The sequence below is a fragment of the Cynara cardunculus genome (assembly GCF_001531365.2).
Source record: "Cynara cardunculus var. scolymus isolate 2C chromosome LG 2, CcrdV1, whole genome shotgun sequence".
Lineage (NCBI taxonomy): Eukaryota > Viridiplantae > Streptophyta > Magnoliopsida > Asterales > Asteraceae > Cynara > Cynara cardunculus.
The window spans coordinates 8,145,121-8,168,434 of record NC_037529.1 but is presented as its reverse complement, the minus strand read 5'-3'; the positions used below and the strand labels follow the sequence as shown (position 1 = coordinate 8,168,434).

General features: G+C 31.7%; 3 protein-coding genes and 1 non-coding gene across 4 annotated transcripts in view; 3 read left to right on the top strand and 1 right to left on the bottom strand.

The window, feature by feature from the left end:
- The first annotated feature begins 8,825 nt into the window (after positions 1 to 8,825).
- LOC112507373 (copper transporter 5.1-like) lies at positions 8,826 to 9,475 on the top strand. The gene has a single exon (XM_025111936.1). It carries the CDS (start codon positions 8,852 to 8,854, stop codon positions 9,332 to 9,334), a length of 483 nt encoding a protein of 160 aa, XP_024967704.1. The 5' UTR covers positions 8,826 to 8,851; the 3' UTR covers positions 9,335 to 9,475.
- Positions 9,476 to 10,109: 634 nt separating this feature from the next.
- Positions 10,110 to 17,931, bottom strand: LOC112506638 (G-protein coupled receptor 1). The gene is made up of 9 exons (XM_025110826.1): positions 17,678 to 17,931; positions 16,016 to 16,047; positions 15,700 to 15,869; positions 15,243 to 15,355; positions 12,647 to 12,748; positions 12,481 to 12,537; positions 11,558 to 11,701; positions 11,047 to 11,117; positions 10,110 to 10,516 (listed from the first exon to the last, which is right to left on the bottom strand). Exons 1-9 carry the CDS (start codon positions 17,858 to 17,860, stop codon positions 10,405 to 10,407), a joined length of 984 nt encoding a protein of 327 aa, XP_024966594.1. The 5' UTR covers positions 17,861 to 17,931; the 3' UTR covers positions 10,110 to 10,404.
- Positions 17,932 to 18,045: 114 nt separating this feature from the next.
- On the top strand, positions 18,046 to 18,127 carry TRNAS-GCU. Its single transcript has one exon. It is a non-coding gene; the product is annotated as a tRNA-Ser (tRNA).
- Positions 18,128 to 20,419: 2,292 nt separating this feature from the next.
- LOC112505858 (endoglucanase 16) overlaps positions 20,420 to 23,314 on the top strand; it is a 9,406-nt gene continuing 6,511 nt past the window's right edge. Inside the window, exons 1-4 of the mRNA XM_025109904.1 lie at positions 20,420 to 20,626; positions 20,709 to 20,921; positions 21,365 to 21,565; positions 21,649 to 21,726. Coding sequence (XP_024965672.1) covers positions 20,420 to 20,626; positions 20,709 to 20,921; positions 21,365 to 21,565; positions 21,649 to 21,726 — 699 coding nt within the window. The remainder of the gene's footprint in view (positions 20,627 to 20,708; positions 20,922 to 21,364; positions 21,566 to 21,648; positions 21,727 to 23,314) is intronic.

Genomic DNA, 23,314 nt, shown 5'->3' with positions numbered 1-23,314 from the left:
AAATATTTTTTATTTTTTATTAAAATAAATTTATCAATAATATTTTTTAAATGTAAGTATTTTTTTGTAAATATAAGTACTTTTTGGTATATTTGTTTCATTTTATAGATGTAAGTATTTTCTTGTTCAAAAAATATTTAAAAACTTAATCGTTCAAAATATGAAAATTCATTGAGTTTTTTTCCAAATTTTTTCTATTATTTTATCATATTAACAAGTTTTAGGTCATAAGAATGTATCTAATAGGGTTTAGAATGTTCAAAGAGTTATTTAACAGGTTTTGTAATGTCCAATAACTTATTCGTTTCAAAAAATTTGTACAATGACTTAATCATTCCAAACACTAAAGTCCATTGGGTTTTTTTAGACTTTTCCCATATATATATATATATATATACACACACACACTATATTATAAAACATTTGACAAAAACTTTTAAAAACCATTTTTATGCATAAAGTACTGTATATTGATGCATATTACTTAAAATTTAAGATTACAAGTAAACTATGCATAAATACAACTTATTAAAGCTCCATGTTTGAATTTGTGTAACTAAATGCGGATAAACATAATCAAATAGAGGATAACATCTAATTTTAAAATATAAAAAATCTAAAATATAATTAGGATAATTATCGAGTTTTAACAGAATCATTATCTTTATAAATTTTTTATTATTAAGCCAAAAATAAATTGCTTCACTATTTGACCTAAATTAAATTATAATAGAAACATGAGTTAAATAAATTATATAAAAAATAAAAACTTTTAAATAGTTAATTTCATATTAATATCGATATGTTTTCAAAAAAAAAAATCATGATGTCTTCAAATTTATTTTTATTCAAAAGTAAAAACATTATGTTTCTCAAAATTACGTAAACCGTATTATATCAACAAATACAAAGAATAAAACGAAACATTAAAATGAATACGTATTTTGCTGCATTGCGCGAGTACCTTCTAGTATATATAAAGCATTTGACAAAAACTCTTAAAACCCATTTTTTATGCATGAAGTACTGTTTTTTAAAATTCAAGATTACAAGTAAATTGTGCATAAGTACAACTTATTAAAGCTCCATATTTTAATTCATGTAACTAACTGCGGATAAGCATCTCATTTTAAAATATAAAAAATATAAAATATAATTAGGCAAATTATCAAGTTTTAACAAAATTATTAATTATTATCTTTATAAAAAATTATATTATTAAATCAAATATAAATTACTTCATTATTGAACTTAAATTAAATTATAATAAAAAAATTAAACAAAAATAAGAAATTTTAAATTGTTAATTTTATATTAATATCGATATATTTTTGCAAATTTTTATAATATCTTTAAATTTATATTTTATTTAAAAATAAAAACATTATCGTTTTTTTCAAAATCACGTAAGACTATATTATAACATTAACTGATATAAATAATAAAACGAAATATTAAAATCAAGATGTATATCATTGTATTATGCAATTACCCTTCTAGTATACTAGAAAGGTATTCGTGCAATGTATCGAGACACATCTTGATTTCAGTGTTTCGTTTTTCTATGTCGATATAATACGTTTTTATGTGCTTTTGAGAAAGCGATATTGTTTTTATTTTTGAATAAAATATAAATCTAAAAATATCGTAATTTTTTATTAAAAAAAATATCGATATCATTATCAAATTAATATTTTTAAAAGTTCTTGTGTTTTGGTGTAATTTTCTTAATTAAAATTTTTAATTATATTAATTTAAGTTTAATAATATAATATTTTAAAAAGATAATAACTAAATATTATGTTAGAACTCTATGATTAACCAAATTGTATTATATATTTTTTATTTTAAAATGAGATGTTTAACCAATATTTTATTATGTTTATCTGCAATTAGTTATACGAATTCAAATATGAGGCTTTAATAAGTTGTATGTATACACAATTTACTTGTAATCTTAAAATTTAAGTAATATGCATCAATAAACAGCACTTTGTGCATAAAAAATAATTTTTACGAGTTTTTGTCAAATGATTTATAATATAGTATAGATATATAAGCATGCTAAACAGTTACGTGTTGAGAATTATGAGGTACATCCTTTTATGCATCAGGTACAAGTTTTGAAGGTAAACAACTTCCAGGTTTCAAACATAATATTAAAATCAAATTATTTTTAATTTTTAAGTTACATTTGACACCCTTATAGTTAGTTATTTAATTTATTTTATATCCATTTTTTATATCATTATCATATTATCATCTATATTAACTAAAATATATTAAAAAATATGTTTCACTTTTTACATATTATATCATTATAATCATCTCATCAATGCCTTGAAGATGAGCTCATCAATGCCTTGAAGATGAGCCTAATATTGAATATTTTTCAATTTAATCTCATATTATTAAATTACATAAATACGAAATTGTTTTTAAAACTTTCATTTTATATCTTATAGTTATCGTATTTAATTTGTTTTATATTTCTTATTTTTCATTTCTATTTTACACGCTTAATTTACAAATTTAAAGCTGTACAACCCGTAACTTTAAATCTCTACATTCCAAGATAATATTATATTTTTTTATTTTTAAATTACAATTTATACTCTTATAATTAGTTATATAATTTGTTTCATACCACTTACTTTTCCATTTTTTATTTTACATTTTTATCATATTAAAATAAATAATCGTATACGAACTAGAATTATAATGAAATACATTTTTTATATATTATATAATTATAATCGTCTAATCAACACCTTTAAAATGAATCAATATTGAATATTTTAAATTTCATCATATTATTAAATATCATAAATATGTAGTGAGTTATTTTTCAAACTTTTCCCGGGGGGTGTTTTAGGATTGTTTATAAAAACAAAATTTTTTTTTGTAAGGGTGTCCGGGCCAAAGCCCGACTAATCCCCGACAATTTTGAAGGCTAAACATGGCCCCATTTAAATGTCGCCAACACTCCCCTCCCAGGGCTCGAACTTGGGTTCATGACTATGTCATGCCCAAGCCTTTACCACTAGGCTGGAAGGTTTTTAACTTATAAAAACAATTTATTGACTTATTATGGTGTGTCACCAGTAATAAGCACTTCTAAGTGTTTGGATAAACAACTTATATTGGTGTCAAACCGGTAATAAGAAGTTTTTGAAGAAGTTAAACCCTTTTGACTTATAATAAGTTGATAAGTGTTTTTGTATAAAAGCATAACTTGTTTCAAATAAGCAATCCCAAACACCTCCTTAATTTGTTTCATGAAGATATTTACACATTTATTTATTTATATTATATCATATTATAAAACATGTTAAACGGTTATTATTGAATTTTTAAGAGATATAAATTTTGATACATTATGTACAGTTTTTGAACCTTTACAACCTCCACGTTCAACATGATAATTAAAAATAAAATTATTTTTTATTATTAAATTGCACTTTATACCTTTAAAATTAGTTATTTAACTTACTTTATATATTTTCTTTTCCTATTTTTCATTTGACATCTTCTCATATTAACATATGTAACTATATATTAACAAAAATATATTTAAAACATTTATTTTTTTTATAAATTATACCAATATAATCACCTCTTCAATACATTCAAAGTGAACCAAATACTATGATATTTTTAATGTTTACAAATACTGTTCATCTTTCAAAGATAAGATGAAGACTGAAGTTGTCAAAACAAAGTTCTCAAATTTTTTTAAGATTCAAATATGAACTATTTCTTAAAAAAAAACTATTTGATGGGGGATTTTTATGGGCTTCTCATTTAGCTATCAAAAATATCACTTTACTTGCAAACAATGTCATAATTTAAATGGTAGAACATTTTATAACTGAATAATTAATTTTATATTTACAAGAAAATTTTATATTTAACAGCATTGCAGCGGGTACAAAACTAGTATATCTATACTATATTATAAAGCATTAGACAAAAACTCTTAAAACAATTTTTTTATGCATAAAGTACTATTTATTGTTGCATATTACTTAAAATTTAAGATTACTAGTAAATTGTGCGTGAGTATAACTTATTAAAGCTTCATGTTTGAATTCGTGTAATCTAACGGCATATACACATACTCAAATTCTAAATAACTATCTCATTTTAAATATAAAAAATCTAAAATATAATTAGAATAATCATTAAGTTCTAACAAAATACTTAATTATTATCTTTATAAAAAATTATATTATTAAATAAAAAATAAAAAAAATGAGTTAAAAAATACAAAAAAAAAATTAAATATTTAATTTGCTACCAACATCAATATCTTTTTTCCATTTGTTATGATATCTTCATATTATATTTTATTCAAAAATAAAAACATTATCGTTTTCTCAAAACCATATAAAACCGTATTATAATATTGATTGGAAAAAGAAAATGAAACACTAAAATCGATATGTATCTCGCTGCATTGTGCGAGTACCGTTCTAGTGTGCGTGTGTGTATATATATACATATATATGTATGTATATGTGTGTATATATATTGTACATGTACAACTTTTAGAAGTTCAAAGTTTGAACTTTAGAAAATCAACTGATAAACATGTTCATATACAAGATAAATGTTGATGCATATCAATACGACATTATACTAGATTAAATGGTTGGAACTTTTAGCTTCGTAATCGAAATTGAATCGTGCTACAAATACACTTCTGGTTAAAAATAAATGAGGCTAAGTATTTGTTTTTTTTGTTTATTATTGAAAAAACTCCATTTTTATAAATCAAAAAGAAAATACAAACTAAATAATCAAATTAAAAAAAAAAAGTGAAAATCATATTGAAGCGGGGGTTGCTATTTGCACCCTCTTTAATGTTAAAATCAGGTCAATTCTTGTTTTGGGGATGTAAAAGTGAGTTGTGATGTTGACGTGTATGAGAAGGAAAGTATTAGATAGGGGTGCATTTAGCAATGTATAGAGGTGCAATTAGTCTCCCCAAAGTAAACTGTTGGCTTTTTTTTTTCTCTCCTTGCCTTCCTTCCCATCGCTCCTCCGACCTTCTCACATTGTCGATTCCACGTTTTCCTCTCGCCATCACTATGTCATTTCCTTCTCGTCATCGCTCCTTTTCCCCGTCTCGTCATTGCCCTCTCGAAGGATATCAAAACTCATACCGTGTCGTCTGGTTTATTGTATAATTTTTAACTACTTTATTCACCTGTATGATACGTTTGAAAGACTTTTACGTGGATTCATTTTATTAAAAAGCAATGCCCCCTCTTTATTTTTTAAAATGATGTAAATTATAGATTTATAGTTAAAATTTAAAGCTATTGATGCCATCAGTTATTTTTAATTTTAAATATGACATGAAAAGTTAGTTGATATTTACTTGAAACATGTCATAATGTTAACAAATCAAAGAAACTTTTCAATATATGAAAAGTTTGGTTCAGATTCTAATATAATAATTTTGAAAGTTGGTTCCCTAAAATAGAAATTAAGTAAAAGTTAGTTTCGTTTTGATGCAGCTTTTTCTTAATAAAACAACCCATTTTTTATGTATTTTTGAAAATGATGGTACTTTCACTAAAACGTTTAACAAATTCGGTGAATTTCTGATTTTGTCATAAATGGGTACCAGATGCGATAAATAGTCAAAAAGATTATATGCGTTTAGTCAAAGAAGTCATGATTTTCGCCAACTTAAGAGGGTTTTTGCGGATTATCAAGAAGTCTTTTTCTAAAGGCAAGACAATAATATTAAAACAAAACACCAAATTTGTCAAAAACCTTGAAATTGAGGAAAATTATGATTATTTTGGCTAAATGCATGTAATTCTTTTGAATATTATATGACATGTTGAGGTGGTCAAAAATGGGTCTTGGGCCGGACCCAAATCTGTTCTGGTCCCAAATAGTGATATCGTAAACGGTCTCGGTCTTGACCCAAATACAAAGACCCAATTAAAGTGTATGAGACCCGGTTATGAGGACCAGTCCCGGTCTCAAGCCGGGCCCAAATTGGTTTCACTTATTTTTTTAAAGTGATTTTTAACATATAAAAAATAGTTTTTTGGAGATTTGGTCAATCAAATACACTAGCAAATATGTTTTTTTTTATGGTTGAGTCAATTAAATACACTAAAAAATACATTTTTGTTATAAAGAATTTGGTCGATCAAATATATATTAAAATATTTAATTGGGTCAACCGAATATATTACAAAAATACCTTTTTAACATTATACACTTAGAAATACATCTTGGCCTTCAATAAAATACACTTAAAAATACATTTAAAATTAAATTAAAAAAATATACCTAAAACTACATTTAAGAATAATTAAAAACCAGGTCAGGCCCTTAATCAATCTCAAACCGGTCCTAGACCAGGCCACATCGAGTCATTGTTTTCGGTAGAATATCGTAGCTTAATAATGGACCGACCCGGCCCGGGATCGCCGGAGGACCAGAACAGGGACCGGCCAAGGACCAGGACCGACCGAGACCGGTAAGGACCGGTTACGGGACCGCAGGTTACATCCGGTTATGGATTTTCTTGGTTTTGTGGGACCGGGACGGGTTAAGGACCGGCCCGGCCCGACCCAAAATGTATGTATAATAAATGTATTTATAATAAATTTTTGAAAGACAATGTAATTTTAATTATAATAAAACGTATTTTTAAAGTGTATTTGAGTGACCAAGTTACAAATTTTATAACGTATTAAAAATATATATCATTAAAAAAAAATAAGGGCAGGACTTGTTGGGATGGTTGGGACCGACAACCAAGGACCGTTGTGAAGAAACTTGAATGATCTTACCATTTTCGACCGGGACCAAGACCAGTTATGAAAAAAAGTTGGGACCTGCCAGTTTTTGGCCATCACTATATATAACTAGTCTCAGACTGCTGGTCTTAAACCGATCTCAGTTGGTCCTGAGTCAAACCAGTCCCAAGTCAGTCCCTGATCCTAAGCCAGACTGGACCCATTTTACTACCTGTGTGTGGGACGATGGCTAAATGCTTTAGTGAAAGTATGAGCTATTTTATTAATTAATTTATGTATTTATGGTCATACAAGTGATTTCCTCTCTTAATAAAGGGACCAACTTTTGCAAAAAAGAAAGAAAGAAAGAAAAATCTCCATAAATCGACTGAGACGTGCTTTTCTTTCCTTAAGAGATCTAGAAAAAAAGGAGGTGGCGGCTCTTTTTTATTTTTATACATCAATTCATTATAACTTATTTTACTTTATCATACAAAACGAAAAAAGCATTCTCAAAAAGCAGACTTTTCTAAAAACATCTTTTTATATTTAAAAACAATTAATAATGTATTATGATTCGAACCATAATCGACCCATCTAAGTATATACAGTTGTTTTTTAGCATGTTAACTGTATGATTTTGAATGTAAAATGGTCAACAATTAACATACATACATATATATATATATATGTATGTATGTATACATATATATATGTATGTATCTGTTATCTAAAATAAGCTTTGGATGTAAGAGGATTTACAAAATTATTGAAACGTTAGTACGACTCATAATCAAGAGCAAGCATGACATCGATAGTGCATACATATACTATCAATGAACATGTATATAAATACATACGTATAATCATACATAAATTAAACCTCTTAACGAATTAGAAGACTTAGTATACTGCGGTGTTTGATTTGATTGAAATCCTTATTTTACAGAGAAACTGTCATCCCATTTAATCCAATCGGAATGTCCTGTACCTCATATGTTTCTTGGTAGGAGTAACATGAAGCTCAGAATTAGGGATGTATTCAAATCCCTCATAAAAAAGGCTATGGTCGATTTCATAAGAATTTATACATAAATACAGTTTGTGAACGTGTAGTCATAGCCCTACAAACACCACCGAATTTCACATATAACGTATTAATATAGAAATAATAATAGTTGAAGTTTTTGTCATGTAAAGGAAAATAATATTTTTGAAAACATTTTCTGAAGTTGGTTTTTTGACAAAATCAACTACGATGATAAGTCTGTATACATCTTAAACACAGACCCCACTTTCAAAAATGACATATGGGTAAGTGTCTTTGATTTGATTAAAAAAGGAGAATATTAAGAGGCCGTTTACCAAATGATTACCGTTTACCAAATGATTACCAGATAAATGTAGATCAATAAGAGTCGCCACATAACCACAAATGTAGTACCTGATTGGTTTGAGCTTGACTCAAAAGGTCAAAAGTACCTAGAGATCTCAAGTTCAAATCCAATGAGAAATAAAAACCCCCTTGTGGCCACGGATGTTCAAATGCGGTGACTCCAGGCTATCTACAAAGCAGGTAGTCTTAGGATTAGTCGACTCGCTTAATGGGTTGGATATCCAGGTTAATCAAAAAAAAAAAAACCGCTACCCTCATTTTCCTTATCATGTGACATTCTCGATCATCAACATGGATTGTTGATAATCATCTCTTGCGTGGTAAGTGCTAACCGGATAAAAGTCGTTTTCCCTTACTTATTGTATAAGATTTTTGGTCCTTGCTAGATAATTAAAATTCCCGATTCTTTAACATGCACGTCTGATAAGCACTTATCCAACAATGACTTGTAATTGTGTATGAAAACAAAAGTTTGATAGCAACGTCCATGTAACATTCCAATCGATATAAAAAACGATTTCCATGGATCAAATAATCAACTTTATTACTAGAAAATTCATCAAAGTGGGATCAGTCAATTTATGGAGCTGCTGTGAGGATGGATAGATAGATGGAGTAGTACAAAGGTGTGTGTAGTACTGGTGGTACTACACACAACCTTTTTGGAACTTACAGATGATTTATAATGCGCAGTTTGATCAGCCTTCTGCAACCACCGCAAGTCGACGGACGGAAAATTAACGCCACCACCATGCATATGACCTTCTATTGGGGACGGAACGTCACTTTGCTCATCGATTCATGGAACACACACTCATGGTTCACTTACTTCCTCACCTTAATCGTCTGCTTCCTCTTCTCCGCCTTTTACCAGTTCATGGAAGATCGCCGCCTCAGATTCAAGCTCCTTTCGTCCTCAATCACCGCCGAGAATGCTCCTTTCCTTTACAATAAGCTTTTCTCCGGCGGTAGCCGAGCTAGGTTCGTCGGATCTGTGATATTCGGGATAAACGCGGTGATGAACTACTTGCTGATGCTTGCGGTGATGTCGTTTAACGGCGGTGTTTTTATGGTGATCGTCGTTGGACTGGCCGTCGGATACCTGCTGTTTAGGAGCACGGATGATGAGCAAATCATGGTGATTGATGATCCTTGCGCTTGTGGTTGATCTGCACCCACATACAACCAATTAGGGATTTGAGTTCTGCATTTTGCTTCGATTGGTCGCCTTTTTGTATTTATGTATGCATGGCATGTACACCCTTTTTTATTTATTTACGGTTTGAGAAGATATACCTATTTAAGAAAATATGAAAATAACATAATTATATGTGATTTTACACTAATCTTACGTATAAAATCATATGTGCTTCACGTTAGGGGTGCTCAAAAACCCGACCAACCCGATCAATTCAACCCAACTCAACGCGAAATATCCTAACCCGAAGCAACCCGATGTTTAATCGAGTTATAAAATTGTCAAACCGTAGATATTGAGTTGATATTGTGTTACTATTATTTGAACTCAACCAAACCCGATGAACCCGATATCCTTTTATTTCTTGGATTTAATATGATTGTTGAATTTTTATTAATATATACATTAGACAATTACACTATCATATATGCTTTTTATATACATATATTTTCAATCTATTCACATCTTTATATACTCATTTGTATATATGTAAATTGATAAAATTAACTGAATGTGATATACGTAAGTTGTTTTAAATAAGTTAATAAGCACTTTTACAAAAAAAAACATAAGTTGTTTTAAATAAGCAATCCCAAACACCTAATTATTTATAGTTTTGATATAAAATTTGGTGTTACCATTGACCATTAGAGATGCCCTTAAACTTAGACCCTCCAGTAACCCTGTTAAAATAAATCTTCACCAAATATGTTTAATTCAGTCAAAAACGTTTTTCACTAAAATTGTTTTTAAATAAGTCACTTTCTATATCATTAAGCTCTCCTCTAGACCATACAATTTTGTTAAGTAAATAGTTAGAAATACACACATACCTGCTACCAAAACCAAAACTGTCCAATAAACTCGGTTACTACCAGTAACAATTTTTTTTACATCATTAATTTAATAAATGCTAATTAGTTTCTTTCTACAGAAATGGAAGCTCTTTGAAGATACCTTCTTGTTGCCCCTTTTCTCCCTAAATCATAAAAACTTGATTGTTGTGTTTTAAGCTCGTTTTCGGCATCTTATTGATGTTGCTATTGACGCTGGTCCTCGATTCTCAAAGAGACTAGTTCACTTTCGTGTTGCTGTTGTTGGCTTCTTGACTTCAACTTTTTCGGAAACCATCTTCTGATGCTTTCAGGTAACCTGAAAATATATAATCGTGTATACGAAAAATTAAGCCAACATGTATAAGTCCATCTAATATGTGAATCTTTGGTAGTATTTACTTCGATGATGATAAATATTGCTAGATTTTGGGATTTATATCTGATGAATCAGGATCATGTGAGAAATTTTCGCTTTCATGAGAATGTGGACGTGAGAACAAGTGAAGACACCTTTATATTGTGTGGAGATCGTAACTTTCACATCACCTTCAACTCAGTATTGGAATGCAACATTATATTGAGTGAATGTTGTATCTTTTGCACAATATAAAGGTATTTTAGCAATTCTGACGACAAAACTTCACATAATATGAAGATACCTTCACTTTTTCTCACGTTCTAAAAGAAAGGGAGTTGTTCTCATCGGAATCCAACCCTACCTCTAAGGATTAAATAGATAAATACAACGGATGCTAAATACACTAGTAGATGTATTCGTGATGGACCTTTTGGATAAAGATTTTGTTTGTTTATGAAGTGGAAATGCTAGCGTTAACAAAGACTTACAAATCTAGTCTTTCGTAGATTGCCCGCCGTACTGAAGAGTTGAGGCCATATGCTATTGAGTTGAAAAGACCCTGCATCATGCCTCGAAGTAGTGAATACCAAAATTTTGCCATTAAAACCACACCGTTTTACTTTTCTAAAGCATTCCTAGTTAAAATTTCCCCGTCATTTTATTTTTTTCACAAGGCTGGGGTCTTCCAGGAAAAAACCTCCGTCTCTTGGACAAAGTAAAGGTCTGTGTACATCTTATCCCTAGACCATGCTTTCGGGTGGGATATACAACATTTGTTATTTGGGTCATAGGATCCCTTTATTTGTCTTTATTGAAGGATACTTTTAGAATATTTGGAAGGCAATTTTAAACAATTTACTTAAAACGAAGTGCCAAGTCAAATGTTGCAATTTTCGAATGGAGCGATTATGCCATGAGCAACGTAGGAAGCAATTGAATCATGCTAATTTATAGATTAAGCAATCAACACAGTAAGCGGAATGGAGATTTGAGATTTACCATTAGTGCAGCCATTCCAACATCAAATACAGAAAGCCAGAAGATCTTATGATCCGGTTCGATGAAGTCGTGAATACGATTGACTGTGCCAAAACTCCACGACCCTATAAGAATGAGTGGATAGTAACCCCAACGATTCAAAGCCTATAAAAAGAAAGAAAGCAATGAGGGCATGAAGCTAAAGGGGTCTTTAAAAGAAAAAAAGGGAGCAACTCCAATGCACCAAGGCTTGTCAGTTTTGTGACGGAAAGGGGGGGGGGGGGAATCTCTGTATGCAACCTTTCTGTTACCTATTGCAAATAGGTTGTTTCCGCGACTCAAAAACATTCCTGTAAGCTCATGTTCAGCTGTGTACTAATTTGTTCTTTACCAAAAAAATTAGATATACTTTTTTGGACGAAGGGAGTAATGGGCAAGCATTAGGTTCAACATGACCTGCCACTACAACAAAATTGGTCATTTAGGACGCTGAATGCCAGAGTACTTAATGGGACTTAAAGTTTATAGGAACAATAACTATATGTCATACCTAAAGGTGTTGCAATAAGTTGTTAGGACGAAGTTAAAAGACCTACCAAGTTTTATTGATGAAGTTAGACAACCTAATACAGTACAAGTAAATCGTCCGGGATACTTTTCATATATGTGATAGTTTTCGAAAGTGTCATATAAAAAGGCTAATAGAATGACTTCCTTTTTCTGTCCTGTTAGGTTGTCCAACTTTGTAGATAGTCACCTTTGTCCTAGCAACCTCTGTTAGGCCTTAGGATAGGAAGCCGGTTTTTGGTCCCATAAACTTAAAAGTCCCATTAGGACTCTAATAGGACGCATGTGCTTTGTTGTAGTATGATATATATAATTACCACGTTCTCCATGAGCTCCATATCTACTGATATGGAAGTGATGAAGCAAAACATCAATACCTTCATGTCTGCTCGAGTATCTGATTGGGAACCCCGATCTGACATGCCCACTGCCATCTGAAATTTACAGAAAATGTCTTAGATCATGTCCCAACTATCTTATTAACACCATAAAAACAAAAAGCCACAAATAAAAGAACACGGGAGTATAATACTGTGAACTTACACGGGTTGCATTGTTTAGCATGCGTATAACTTGAAAGTAAGTGATCCCATTGAAAAGGATTGCGCCCCACAGAGGTGTGTAAAAGGTAAAGAAGTGGACAGCCTGTAGAAATACGGCCATTTAATAAACTTGGATGATGCAGTGAGTTTCAACAATGGAGTTCTACTATACAATCTCTACAATGTGCACAAGGGTAACTTTATGCACCAAGGTTCCTCGGCTTAGCAAGTGTTACAAGTCTTTGTATGCAGCCGTTCCTTTGTATCTTTTACAAAACGTCTATTTCCATTACTTGATCCCATAATATTCAGATGACAAAGGATTATATACCAGTTTCACATAATTGTCAGAAGCCAACAATTCCTTTGGAACCAACTTTATCATGTATCACACGAGAGAGAGAGAGAGAGTTCCTTAAACAGGTTCTGTTTAAAATCCATCTAACATTATGCAAACCTAAGCCTCTGTAAGCGATATTGTTGCACGTGCACTTACTTCTGTTCTATCTCATCCTCCATGTTACATAGTGCAATGCAAATTAACAGATTAAGAGGATGTTTACCAAACACTAACCAGGTAAGCGCTTATCGAGTGAGCATTGCAAGGACCAAAAATCTTACCCGGCAAGAGGCATGGCGCTGGCTGAGAATCTTACCCTCTAGGGTGTTGACTCTTACCCGGTTAGCACTTGCCATGTAATAGACGCTTACCAAATCTTACTATGTCATTTTGATGGCCGAGAATCTCACCCGGTAAAGTAAGTGAGGGTTGTGACTCTTACCCGGTAAGCGACCCCTAAGAAACTAATAGGTGCTCCTTCCATTCCATTAGTAGCTTTTAATTCCAAAAGTTGAAACTATGAGTGCTTATGGGGTAAAATGTCATACTGCATTATGCAGGAGAAAATAAATACTTTACAAGATGGGATGGGCCAAAATATTAACAGAAACCTAATAGATATTAACGAAAAACTAATTAATGAACATTCCTCGGGTTGGAGCATTGATATCAAGCCTAATCAATTTTCCAATACAAGCTGGGTCATCCATAGTGATTTTGTAAGGATATCTACCAACCACTACTCGGTCCAAACAAGAAGAGGTAGGATAGGTGGTCAGATGGTGTTCATGCATCGTGATTTCAAACAAACCTTGATGTGTTTGGTTCTGTCATAGAGAAATTGATGGTTGTTATATGGAAAGCCAAGTGATTATCATCATCTAGTCTCATCATTCTACCCGAAACTGATCCAACAGATGACATTCTAGGTCATTTCACATTAGTGTTGAAAATTTAAATTGCTTTATAGAAAGTCAAGGTATACAATTTACACCCCTCAAGTGTCGGTAATAACAAACAATCCTCTGACATAATTAACAAGAAATTGTTCGATTGTCTTGTCTATAGATTAATAAGAGATTTTAAGCCACAAGGAATGCCTACAACAAGAAATCAAGATTCTGGGATCAAACTCTTGAAGCATACCGATATCCGACAACCACACAAGACTTTTGGATGAATCTTTCTAAAATCACATCTTATGATTTTAAATTTTATTCTGGTAAGTTTTAGTGGTCATCAAAATGATGTTAATTAGAATTTTTAGTTAATTCTAACAACTTATCAAAAACAAATTATTACACTTAATATACAAAAGATGTCGTCTGAAAATGTCAGCAGACAAACGTTGAAGCATATCGTGGATATCCATGATTTGATTCTAATGGTTATTGCATTTGATGCAGTCACCATTGGGGTTCAGATGAACGTCTGTGATTTAATGCAAACGTTGGTGAAATGAATAGGAAGTTTTTCATCTTCTCTCTTCAAGCATAAACACAATGTGTATTTATTGCTTAAACTATTTCTTGAGAGATTAAGATTCTGAGCATTTAATACATCCTTTTGAATTTTGATTACTGTCCAATTTACTAGTCATGACAATATGGGATTGGAATCGACCAGACTTGGTCAGCATAACAGGTTATTGACTCCTGATGAATATAAAGCAATGACACTACTCAGGACATGATTAACAAAATGATCAACAGGTTTCTTAAAACAGGAATCTGGAACCGATACAAAAACAGATCAGATCAATAAATCAAGGGCAGAAGCAAACCAAATCTCAAAACATTAACTGCACCACATATGGGCTACAACAGGTGGCCGCTTGGCCCTAGGGAGGGGAACCTGGTTGTGAGCCAAAGCAAAGGCCTCACAACTGTTGGAAACAGCAGGAGCTAGAACAGACTACAGAAGGAGCACAGACATGCGATGAAGTCTGGTGATGTTTGTGGCATCTGTCGCTGGCCACCGACAGCATGTGAGAAGTTAGGTTTTCGCTCAACATCTTAGCTTTGATGAGTGATACCATGTGAATGTTCAAGGTAAAACTAGATGCCTCATTAAGCAGGGAAAACCCTAATTAAATGGTGTACAAGATGGGCAGTGGGCAAAAAATTAGTAGAAAACCGTACTTACTTGATAGTAACATAATGGAAACCTAACAGAGACAGACAAAAGCTAAATGGAAAGGAAGCAATGACCATAATCAGAAAATCTTGTAGACAAACCAAGATCTATTTATACTTGCCTTTCCTGTTCGTCCAGTTTCTGTCCAGCACCATGCAGCTACACGACCTATGTGACCTACATGTCCATGTTCATTACCAATAGACCGAAGAACTGTCATGACAAGTGATGTTCCTGGGAGAAAATCCATATTAGATTTCATCAATGAGGAATATGAAACGGCTCAAAAGCAAATGAAGCTTTATCATTTACCATCTCCATCAGTCTAAATACATTACCAAAGGGATCAGATACATATTTTGTCCTGTATCCAATCTGATACATCTGATACACACTCTCAGCAACTATAGAAAGAGGCTAAGAAAAAAAAGACAGCTGTGGTTCTTCATAAATTGCCAGCCTTGGAAATCTTAAAAGGAAATGTAGTTCATTTTGTTTTTCTATAATGAATGCAGTTAAACTTCCTTTTTGTTTTTCTACTCCCCCTATTTTATGAGCATACAAAAATCAGTGCATACCCCAAACATACAAGTGAAACATGGGCTCAAAATCCTCAACGTCAGCTTTGTGTCTGACAACTGTACGATGAAGTGTAAAAGCAATAGTAGTAGTCCATAGGAAAGATGCCACGCAGAAGAAATGAGTGCTATAGCCCTGGGCATAACAGAAGAATCCTTTAGATGGATCACTGCATATACAAAAAAAAAACTTAGTGGATAAAGCCCTGAGTATAACAGAAGAATCCTTTAAATGGATCACTGCACATACAAAAAACCATGTTAGCAGAAGTATCAGAAGAAGCAAACTTATTTCACTTCACTTTAATATCCATACCCAACAATGCTGAAAAAGCTGCAAAGCATATCCTGCACCAAATACAGACAAAGAAAGAATACAAGAAAAACATAAGTTATTAGCCATCTGTTGATCTTCCAGCACTGAATTGAGACTGATAGAAGCACAAAGAAGTGGAAGTTTCTACACAGGAACAATTCCAGGGACTAATTCAATACTACTACCAATGGACAAAAGGGCTATATAAGTTCATCAATCATCCAACAGGCAAAGCAAATAGACTTGCCAAGCTCCATGATTCTATACTAGAAGTAGGGATGAGTCTGAGCCTATTGCGCACTTAATTTAGATTGGCAGAAGAATAATACAACAAAAATTTCTTCACATGAACAATTCTAGGGCTCATAATCCAATACTACAACCAAGGGAGAAAGGTTTACAAAAGGTCAACATTCATTCCACAGGGAATGGAAATTGAGCACTTGCTACTCCCCATGATTTCACACCAGAAGTAGGAATTACTGTTAGGGTCGAAAAAATGTCAAGCAACCGGTTGCTCAGGCACCGAGAGATCCCAAAAGAGGAGGGTCAAACAAAACATGCCAACAGGGTTGAGAAGTGCCTAGAGATGGCGTTTCCTATGCAAAACATCGACAATGTTAAAAATGTCCCAGAGCAAGCGAAGGAGAATGACTGAACAAGTGCTCAAGTACACAAAACAAGTTGTGGAGTCTGACAAACAGAGACTCGTTATCGACTCAAGCCAAGAACCTCAAAGAGGCCAGGCTGACGGCACTCCTGGAAGACAGGCCCAGTGCTTTATATATAGGGATTCTCAGCACTTCCATTTTACCGTCACAATGGATTCAGGTTAGAACCAAGGCCAAGTACTTTACGTATAGTACAGGACACCAATGCTTCTCTATACACATGGTTGGGATCATGAATAATATCTTATGGAGCAACAATATCCCTTTAATCAGAAGCAAGCTAAGTAAAGTCATATATCATCTCCAAGAAGCACAAAAGTTAGTTTGAGCGCATGCTTGTGTTCACAGACTTCAGTTGCATGTGTCGAAAATAAGAACCCGCAAACAGCCGATTCTGCTCCTTTATTAAGTATGATGATCCTAGTTCAGCGAAGCGATTATCTGCATAAACTAGGGTCCCTTAAGAGAGGTTAAGTGGCAAAGTTTCTAAGAATCCTAACTTCATGCTTTGTTGATCCAGCAGAGGTTTGCCTTGTTTATTGAAACAATAATACTAAAATGCAATCTACTAGATCAAAAATCGTTTTCTAGTAAAAACACCCATTTTAATACAACAATCCACCCAAAGCTAGTTAGGATTTTAGTGTAAAACAAAGCAACAAATCCATGGGAGGGCAATGCAGCTATCATTTCAACCAAATTAGACTACAATCAGTTCCTAAATTTCAAAATTCAACCACCAAATAGACCTTCAACTAAACAAAACAGTAGCATGGTCTATGTAGAAATCCTTAGACATCAAAATCCAGAAAAAGACATTAAACACAAATGAAGCAATTCAATATTCCAACTTGGACTTTACTAGAACAATCAACTGATCATTGTTTCTTCGATCACCAAAAGAGTTAATCATCAAATTTCACAACTGAAACTAAAAGTAAATTAAAATTTCCAAATCGATCTGAATTTAGAGAGAAAAAAAAATGCTTACTGAAAGAGCGAGGAAGAAAACGAGTTTGAAGGAGAACTTTCGGAGCTCTTTAAAGCATAAGTAGCAAAGCACTATGAATCCAGAACCTAACAGCGATAGAGTGGATGCTCCAGTGTTCACCGCCGTCAGAACATGGCGTTCTTCCACCGACAAATTACCTAAAACCGCCTGAACCGTGGCCATTTTCTACCACTGCTGCTGTTGATTTCCTCTACCTTTTCCAAAACAACTTCAACATCCCAAATTTTGAAAACCAACTCCTTCGGAACAAGACGATCTCACTCCTTGCTTTTCCAGCGGGGCTTTTTTTAACCTTCTTCGCATCTTTTATCGATACAAATTAGATTCCCAAAAGCGAATAACAAACCGTCGCTTTGGCCGAGTGGTTAAGGCGTGTGCCTGCTAAGTACATGGTGTTTCCCCGCGAGAGTTCGAATCTCTCAGGCGACGTTCGTTTTTTTTCTTTCAAAAAGGTCCCTCAACTATGTCTAATTTGCAATTCTATTGAAACTTATTTTAACTTTTTGCAAATAAGTGACCATATTAACTTTAGTTTTGTTTCGCTTTCACAATTATTTTTAATTCTTATTAGAAAAGTGTTCATGCAATGCAGTGAACCACTTATCGATTTTAATATTTTATTTTATTATTTGTTTATATCGATGTTATAATACGTTTTTATATGTTTTTAAGAAAACAATAATAATTTTATTTTTTGAATAAAATATAAATTTGAAGATATCATAAAAATTTGAAAAAAAAATATCAATGTTAATATCAAATCAACTATTTAAAAGTTCTCATGATAATGTAATTTCTTTAATTTATTTTTTATTATAATTTAATTTAAGTTTAATAGCGAAATAATTTATTTTTGGTTTAATAATATAACATTTTATAAAGATAATAATTAAGTATTCTGTTAAAACTCAATGATTATCCTAATTATATTTTAGATTTTTTTATATTTAAAATAAAATGTTTATCATGTATTTAATTATGTTTATCTGCAGTTAGTTACACGAATTCAAATATGGACCGTTAATAAGTTGTAATTACGCATAATCTACTTGTTACCATAATTTTAAGTAATATACATTAATAAACAGTACTTTACGCATAAAAAATGGTTTTTAAGAGTTTTTGCCAAATGTTTTATAATATAATATAGATTATCAAAATTATTTTACAAAATATTGTATTGTTAGATAAATTCTTAAAACTAATAAATTTCGTTTCAATAAACCGGTTTTTTATTCTTACAGCAAACAATCACGATATAAAAAAACGAGCATACAGAAGTTGATAAGGAAAATGGAAAATAAATTTTGAAAATATACACATTAACGTGAAGGTTGAGAATCTATTTAAGTGAAAATAATCATATTTGGAGAAAGTCAGCTTTAAAATACTGGGATTTTTTTTACGGTAAATGTAAAATTACTCAACTATTTATAACTTTAACGAAAATAATCATTTAATTATCTGATTTTGATAATGGAGTCACCATATCCCTTTGAAAATACACGTCCACCCCCACCCCAACCCCAATTTTATCAAGAATAATTACTTTACAGCTAATAAACTATTAATGTTATTGGCGTTTTATAATGCATATGTTTCATATAATTAATGTTGTCATAAAAAAGTATGTTCTATATACATACATATATTTGTACTTGTTTTCTTAGAAAAATATTGTAGTTTTCTAATGTTATGTAATAGATTCACCACGATATTTATATTTTTTTCTATCATTTTACTGAATCCTTGTCATGTTCTCTAAACATGATTAGCTTTTATTCGAGTTGAGGTATATTCTAGATCATAATCACACACACACATACATATATATATATATATATATATGTATGTATATTCATATTTTGAGAGAAATTTGTATGTCTTGTTATATTCTATAAAGAGGAATATGATGCCACCTTTTAGAGTGCCACCACTGTATATGTCTCACGACCATCACGAGGAAGGTAAATCACGTGTCATAAAGAGGTGTAGGTGGTGTCTGGAGTCGAACCCCATATCTCCCACTCATTCATGTTCTGTGCATGTTAAATCCCCGTGCCCCCTTTTCAAATTATATGACTATTTTGGCTTCTAAAGTATATTTCTAATCGTTTTACCAATTTATTGATCCATTATAGAAATAAAAAAACGACATTCCTTGTCGTATTCCAGCACAACCCCACCTCTTGATATGATTATACGATCCAAGAAAGATATAATACCCAAAACCCCATAACATATTATGTAGTTTCTCTCTCGAATTATAAAAGAAAAACTCAGACATAAAAAACCGTCAATATTATTCAAGCCGTTCGTTCGATATCCAAAGAGAAAACCTTCCCATAAGGCACAACTTTCGGGAAACATACCAAAAGAAAACGTTGTAACCGATCGAATTGCCCCTTCAAATCCCTATAACGACGTGAGAAACAATAATTCCGGTTATCCTAAACATATCCTTTTTAAGAAAGTTTTAAGGTTACAACAATTAATGGCAATAAATAACGAACGTAGGACATATGTGTGGATGGTGCAAATTTCCATTTAGTAGCCACAAATTATATACATAAAAAGGGCATCTTTTAAACCATTAGTTTTCAAGTAAAAGTCTCCGCCTTTCAACCACCAAAATAACTAACTCAAATAATATCCGTAACCTTCCCGCCAAAAACACACGCACCATATTATTAATTGTATGTTCTTGAAGGAGCTTCTGTAATGGCAGAATCATGTAGTTCGATGATCTTGTTGGCTCTTTTTGCGGGTTTTTGGGTGTGCGTAAACGCTCACGAGAAATTAAATTACCAAGAAGCCCTCACGAAATCGATCATTTTCTTGGAGGCCCAACGATCTGGAAAGCTTCCTCCGACTAATAGGGTTCCGTGGAGAGGTGATTCTGCTCTTGAAGATGGAAAACTAGTCGGAGTAAGCCTTCAAGAACATCGATATATACGTGTTTTGACTTCATGCTTTTGACTTTTTTGGTTTTGACTATTTTCGTATATAGGTTGATTTGGTGGGGGGATACTATGATGCAGGAGATAACGTGAAATTTGGACTTCCGATGGCGTTTACGGTGACCACGATGGCGTGGGGCGCATATTTTTATCATTTTGAGCTTGAGGCTACTGGAGAAATGAATAATCTTCTTGATGCTATCAGATGGGGCACTGATTATCTTCTTAAAGCCAGTTCTCAACGTAATCGTTTGTTTGTTGAGGTAATTGATTATTTTCTTAAACTCGGACCTAACAATATACTTTACAAAACTCACATCGATAGAACCAAACAACTGTGTTATATGTGAATGTCCTACAATTACTTGATAGAACGTTTTTGGTCATCTTAACAAATTTTTAATCCACACAAATTTATAATAAAGTATTATATTGGTTTTTTCATATGACATTATTTCGAAATGTGTCATATATAAAATAGAGCACTTATCAAAAGTGTCATATAAAAAAGCTAATAGGACACTGTATTTCAAAATTCTACTAGAAAACTCGTTAGGATGTCAAATATGTCATAACATTCTATTGTAACACATTTATTTATATAAGAGCACAACTGTTTGGTCCTTTTAAACTTAATTTCTACAAAGTAAGCAGTTTATTAGAATATTTAGACATTTTCATCGAAAAAGATGTTGTAAATTTGTAGGTCGGAGATCCGGAGGAGGATCATAAGTGTTGGATGAGGCCTGAGAACATGAAAACACCAAGAACGGTGTTGGAAATTAACGATAAAACTCCTGGAACCGAGATTGCTGGCGAGACCGCTGCAGCTTTGGCTGCTTCATCGCTCGCTTTTCGCAAAAGCGATCAACCCTATGCCGACAAACTCCTTGAGACAGCCATACAGGTATGTAATTCCTCTATTGAATTCAATTCTCTATGTTAGCCTTTTTTACTAATTAAAAAGAAAGAATTTTGACTTGCTTGTAGGTGTTCCAATTCGCAGATGAATATAGGGGAACTTTCGATGGCGCATGCCCTTTCTATTGCTCGTATTCTGGATTTAACGTAAAACCTCATTTTCAATCTATTGATTACTTTCTTAATAAGTACAACATTGTAGGAAATTAATAAAGCGTGCACGTGCGCGCACGCGCACACACACACACACACACACACACACACACACACACACACATATATATATATATATATATATGAGGTTTACTTTGCATAACACGTTATTTGTACAAATTGTACAAACTTCATTTAACCAATCATAATTTTTTATTTTGTTCATTTTTTGTAATTATGAGAGGTTGATTAATCATTTTTATYGTGGAAGGTGTTAATCATGGATATTATCATCTTCATTATATTAATTTTAGAAAAATACATGAAACAGTTTCATTAAAATTTCATACGTATTATATGAAACAATGTCAATCATATATGAAATTAATCAAAAAAAGTATTATATGAAACAATTTTATGAAAAAAATTCATAAGATTAAACAATGAAATCGACGGATGAGAGTGGTTTGCACGGTTTGTACAAATTGGGTGGTTTGCATTTGATCGCTCCACCCTTATCCGTCGATTTCATTGTTTAATCTTATAAATTTTTTTCATGAAATTGTTTAATCTTGTGAAATTGTTTCATATAATACTTTTTTGATGAAGTTGTTTCATATATGATTATGAAATTGTTTCATATAATATTTAATTAAACTGTTTACATATTTCTCTAAAATTAAAATAATGAAGATGATAATATCCATGATTAATATCATTCACAATAAAAATGATTAATCAACCTCTCATAATTACAAAAAAGTGAACAAAATGAAAAATTATGATTGAGGTTTGTAAGGTTTATACAAATAACGTGGTTTGCAAAGTAAACCTCCTATACATATACACACACATATATATATACATATATATATATATATGCTTAATCAAATGAGAACCCTAAAATTTGTAAGATCCGTGAGATCCAATATGAACCACTCATTTAAGATAATTATGTTATTTATTAAATAAAAATAAAAATTAATTTAGTCAACTCATCAATACATTTAGTTAATTTATTCTCCCCTAAATAGAAAATCTATAACTTCCATAAATAGAAAATTTTTAATTTCTCAAATAGAACATTAATTAATTGTTCACAATGTGTATGTAAATCCTTAGACAATATTTCTAGTGTTTTTTTTTGTAGTTCTCAGTGTCAATGTGTCACATTGTGTTCACAAGATGATCACTATGTGTAAAAATATAAGTGTTCACAATGTATATTCAAGTCCTTACACAATACTTTTAGGATCTTTATTTTTTTTTGTTCTTAATGTCGTTGTGTCACGTTGTATTCACAAGGTGATCATCTATACTATCTTATAAAACATTTGGCTAAAACTCTTAAAAACTCTTAAAACTCTTAAACTCGTTCATCCATAAACGATTTCATCCCTATCCGATTTCATCCCGTATCTGAATTCGTGTAACTAACTGCAGATAAACACAATCAAATACATGATAAACATCTCATTTTAAATATAAAAAATCTAAAATATAATTAGTATAATCATTGAGTTCTAACAGAATACTTAATTATTATATTTATAAAATGTTATATTATTAAACCAAAAATAAA

Bases quoted from the DNA above. Each gene is read 5' to 3' on its own strand.
- LOC112507373 (XM_025111936.1), top strand. From the start codon at position 8,852: ATGCGCAGTTTGATCAGCCTTCTGCAACCACCGCAAGTCGACGGACGG.
- LOC112506638 (XM_025110826.1), bottom strand. From the start codon at position 17,860: ATGGCCACGGTTCAGGCGGTTTTAGGTAATTTGTCGGTGGAAGAACGC. The intron at 12,749-15,242 runs GCAAGTATAAAT...GTATTTCTACAG, and splicing joins AAACTGGACGAACAGGAAAG to GCTGTCCACTTCTTTACCTT. The intron at 11,702-12,480 runs GTATTGATGTTT...TTCTTTTTATAG, and splicing joins ATACTCGAGCAGACATGAAG to GCTTTGAATCGTTGGGGTTA.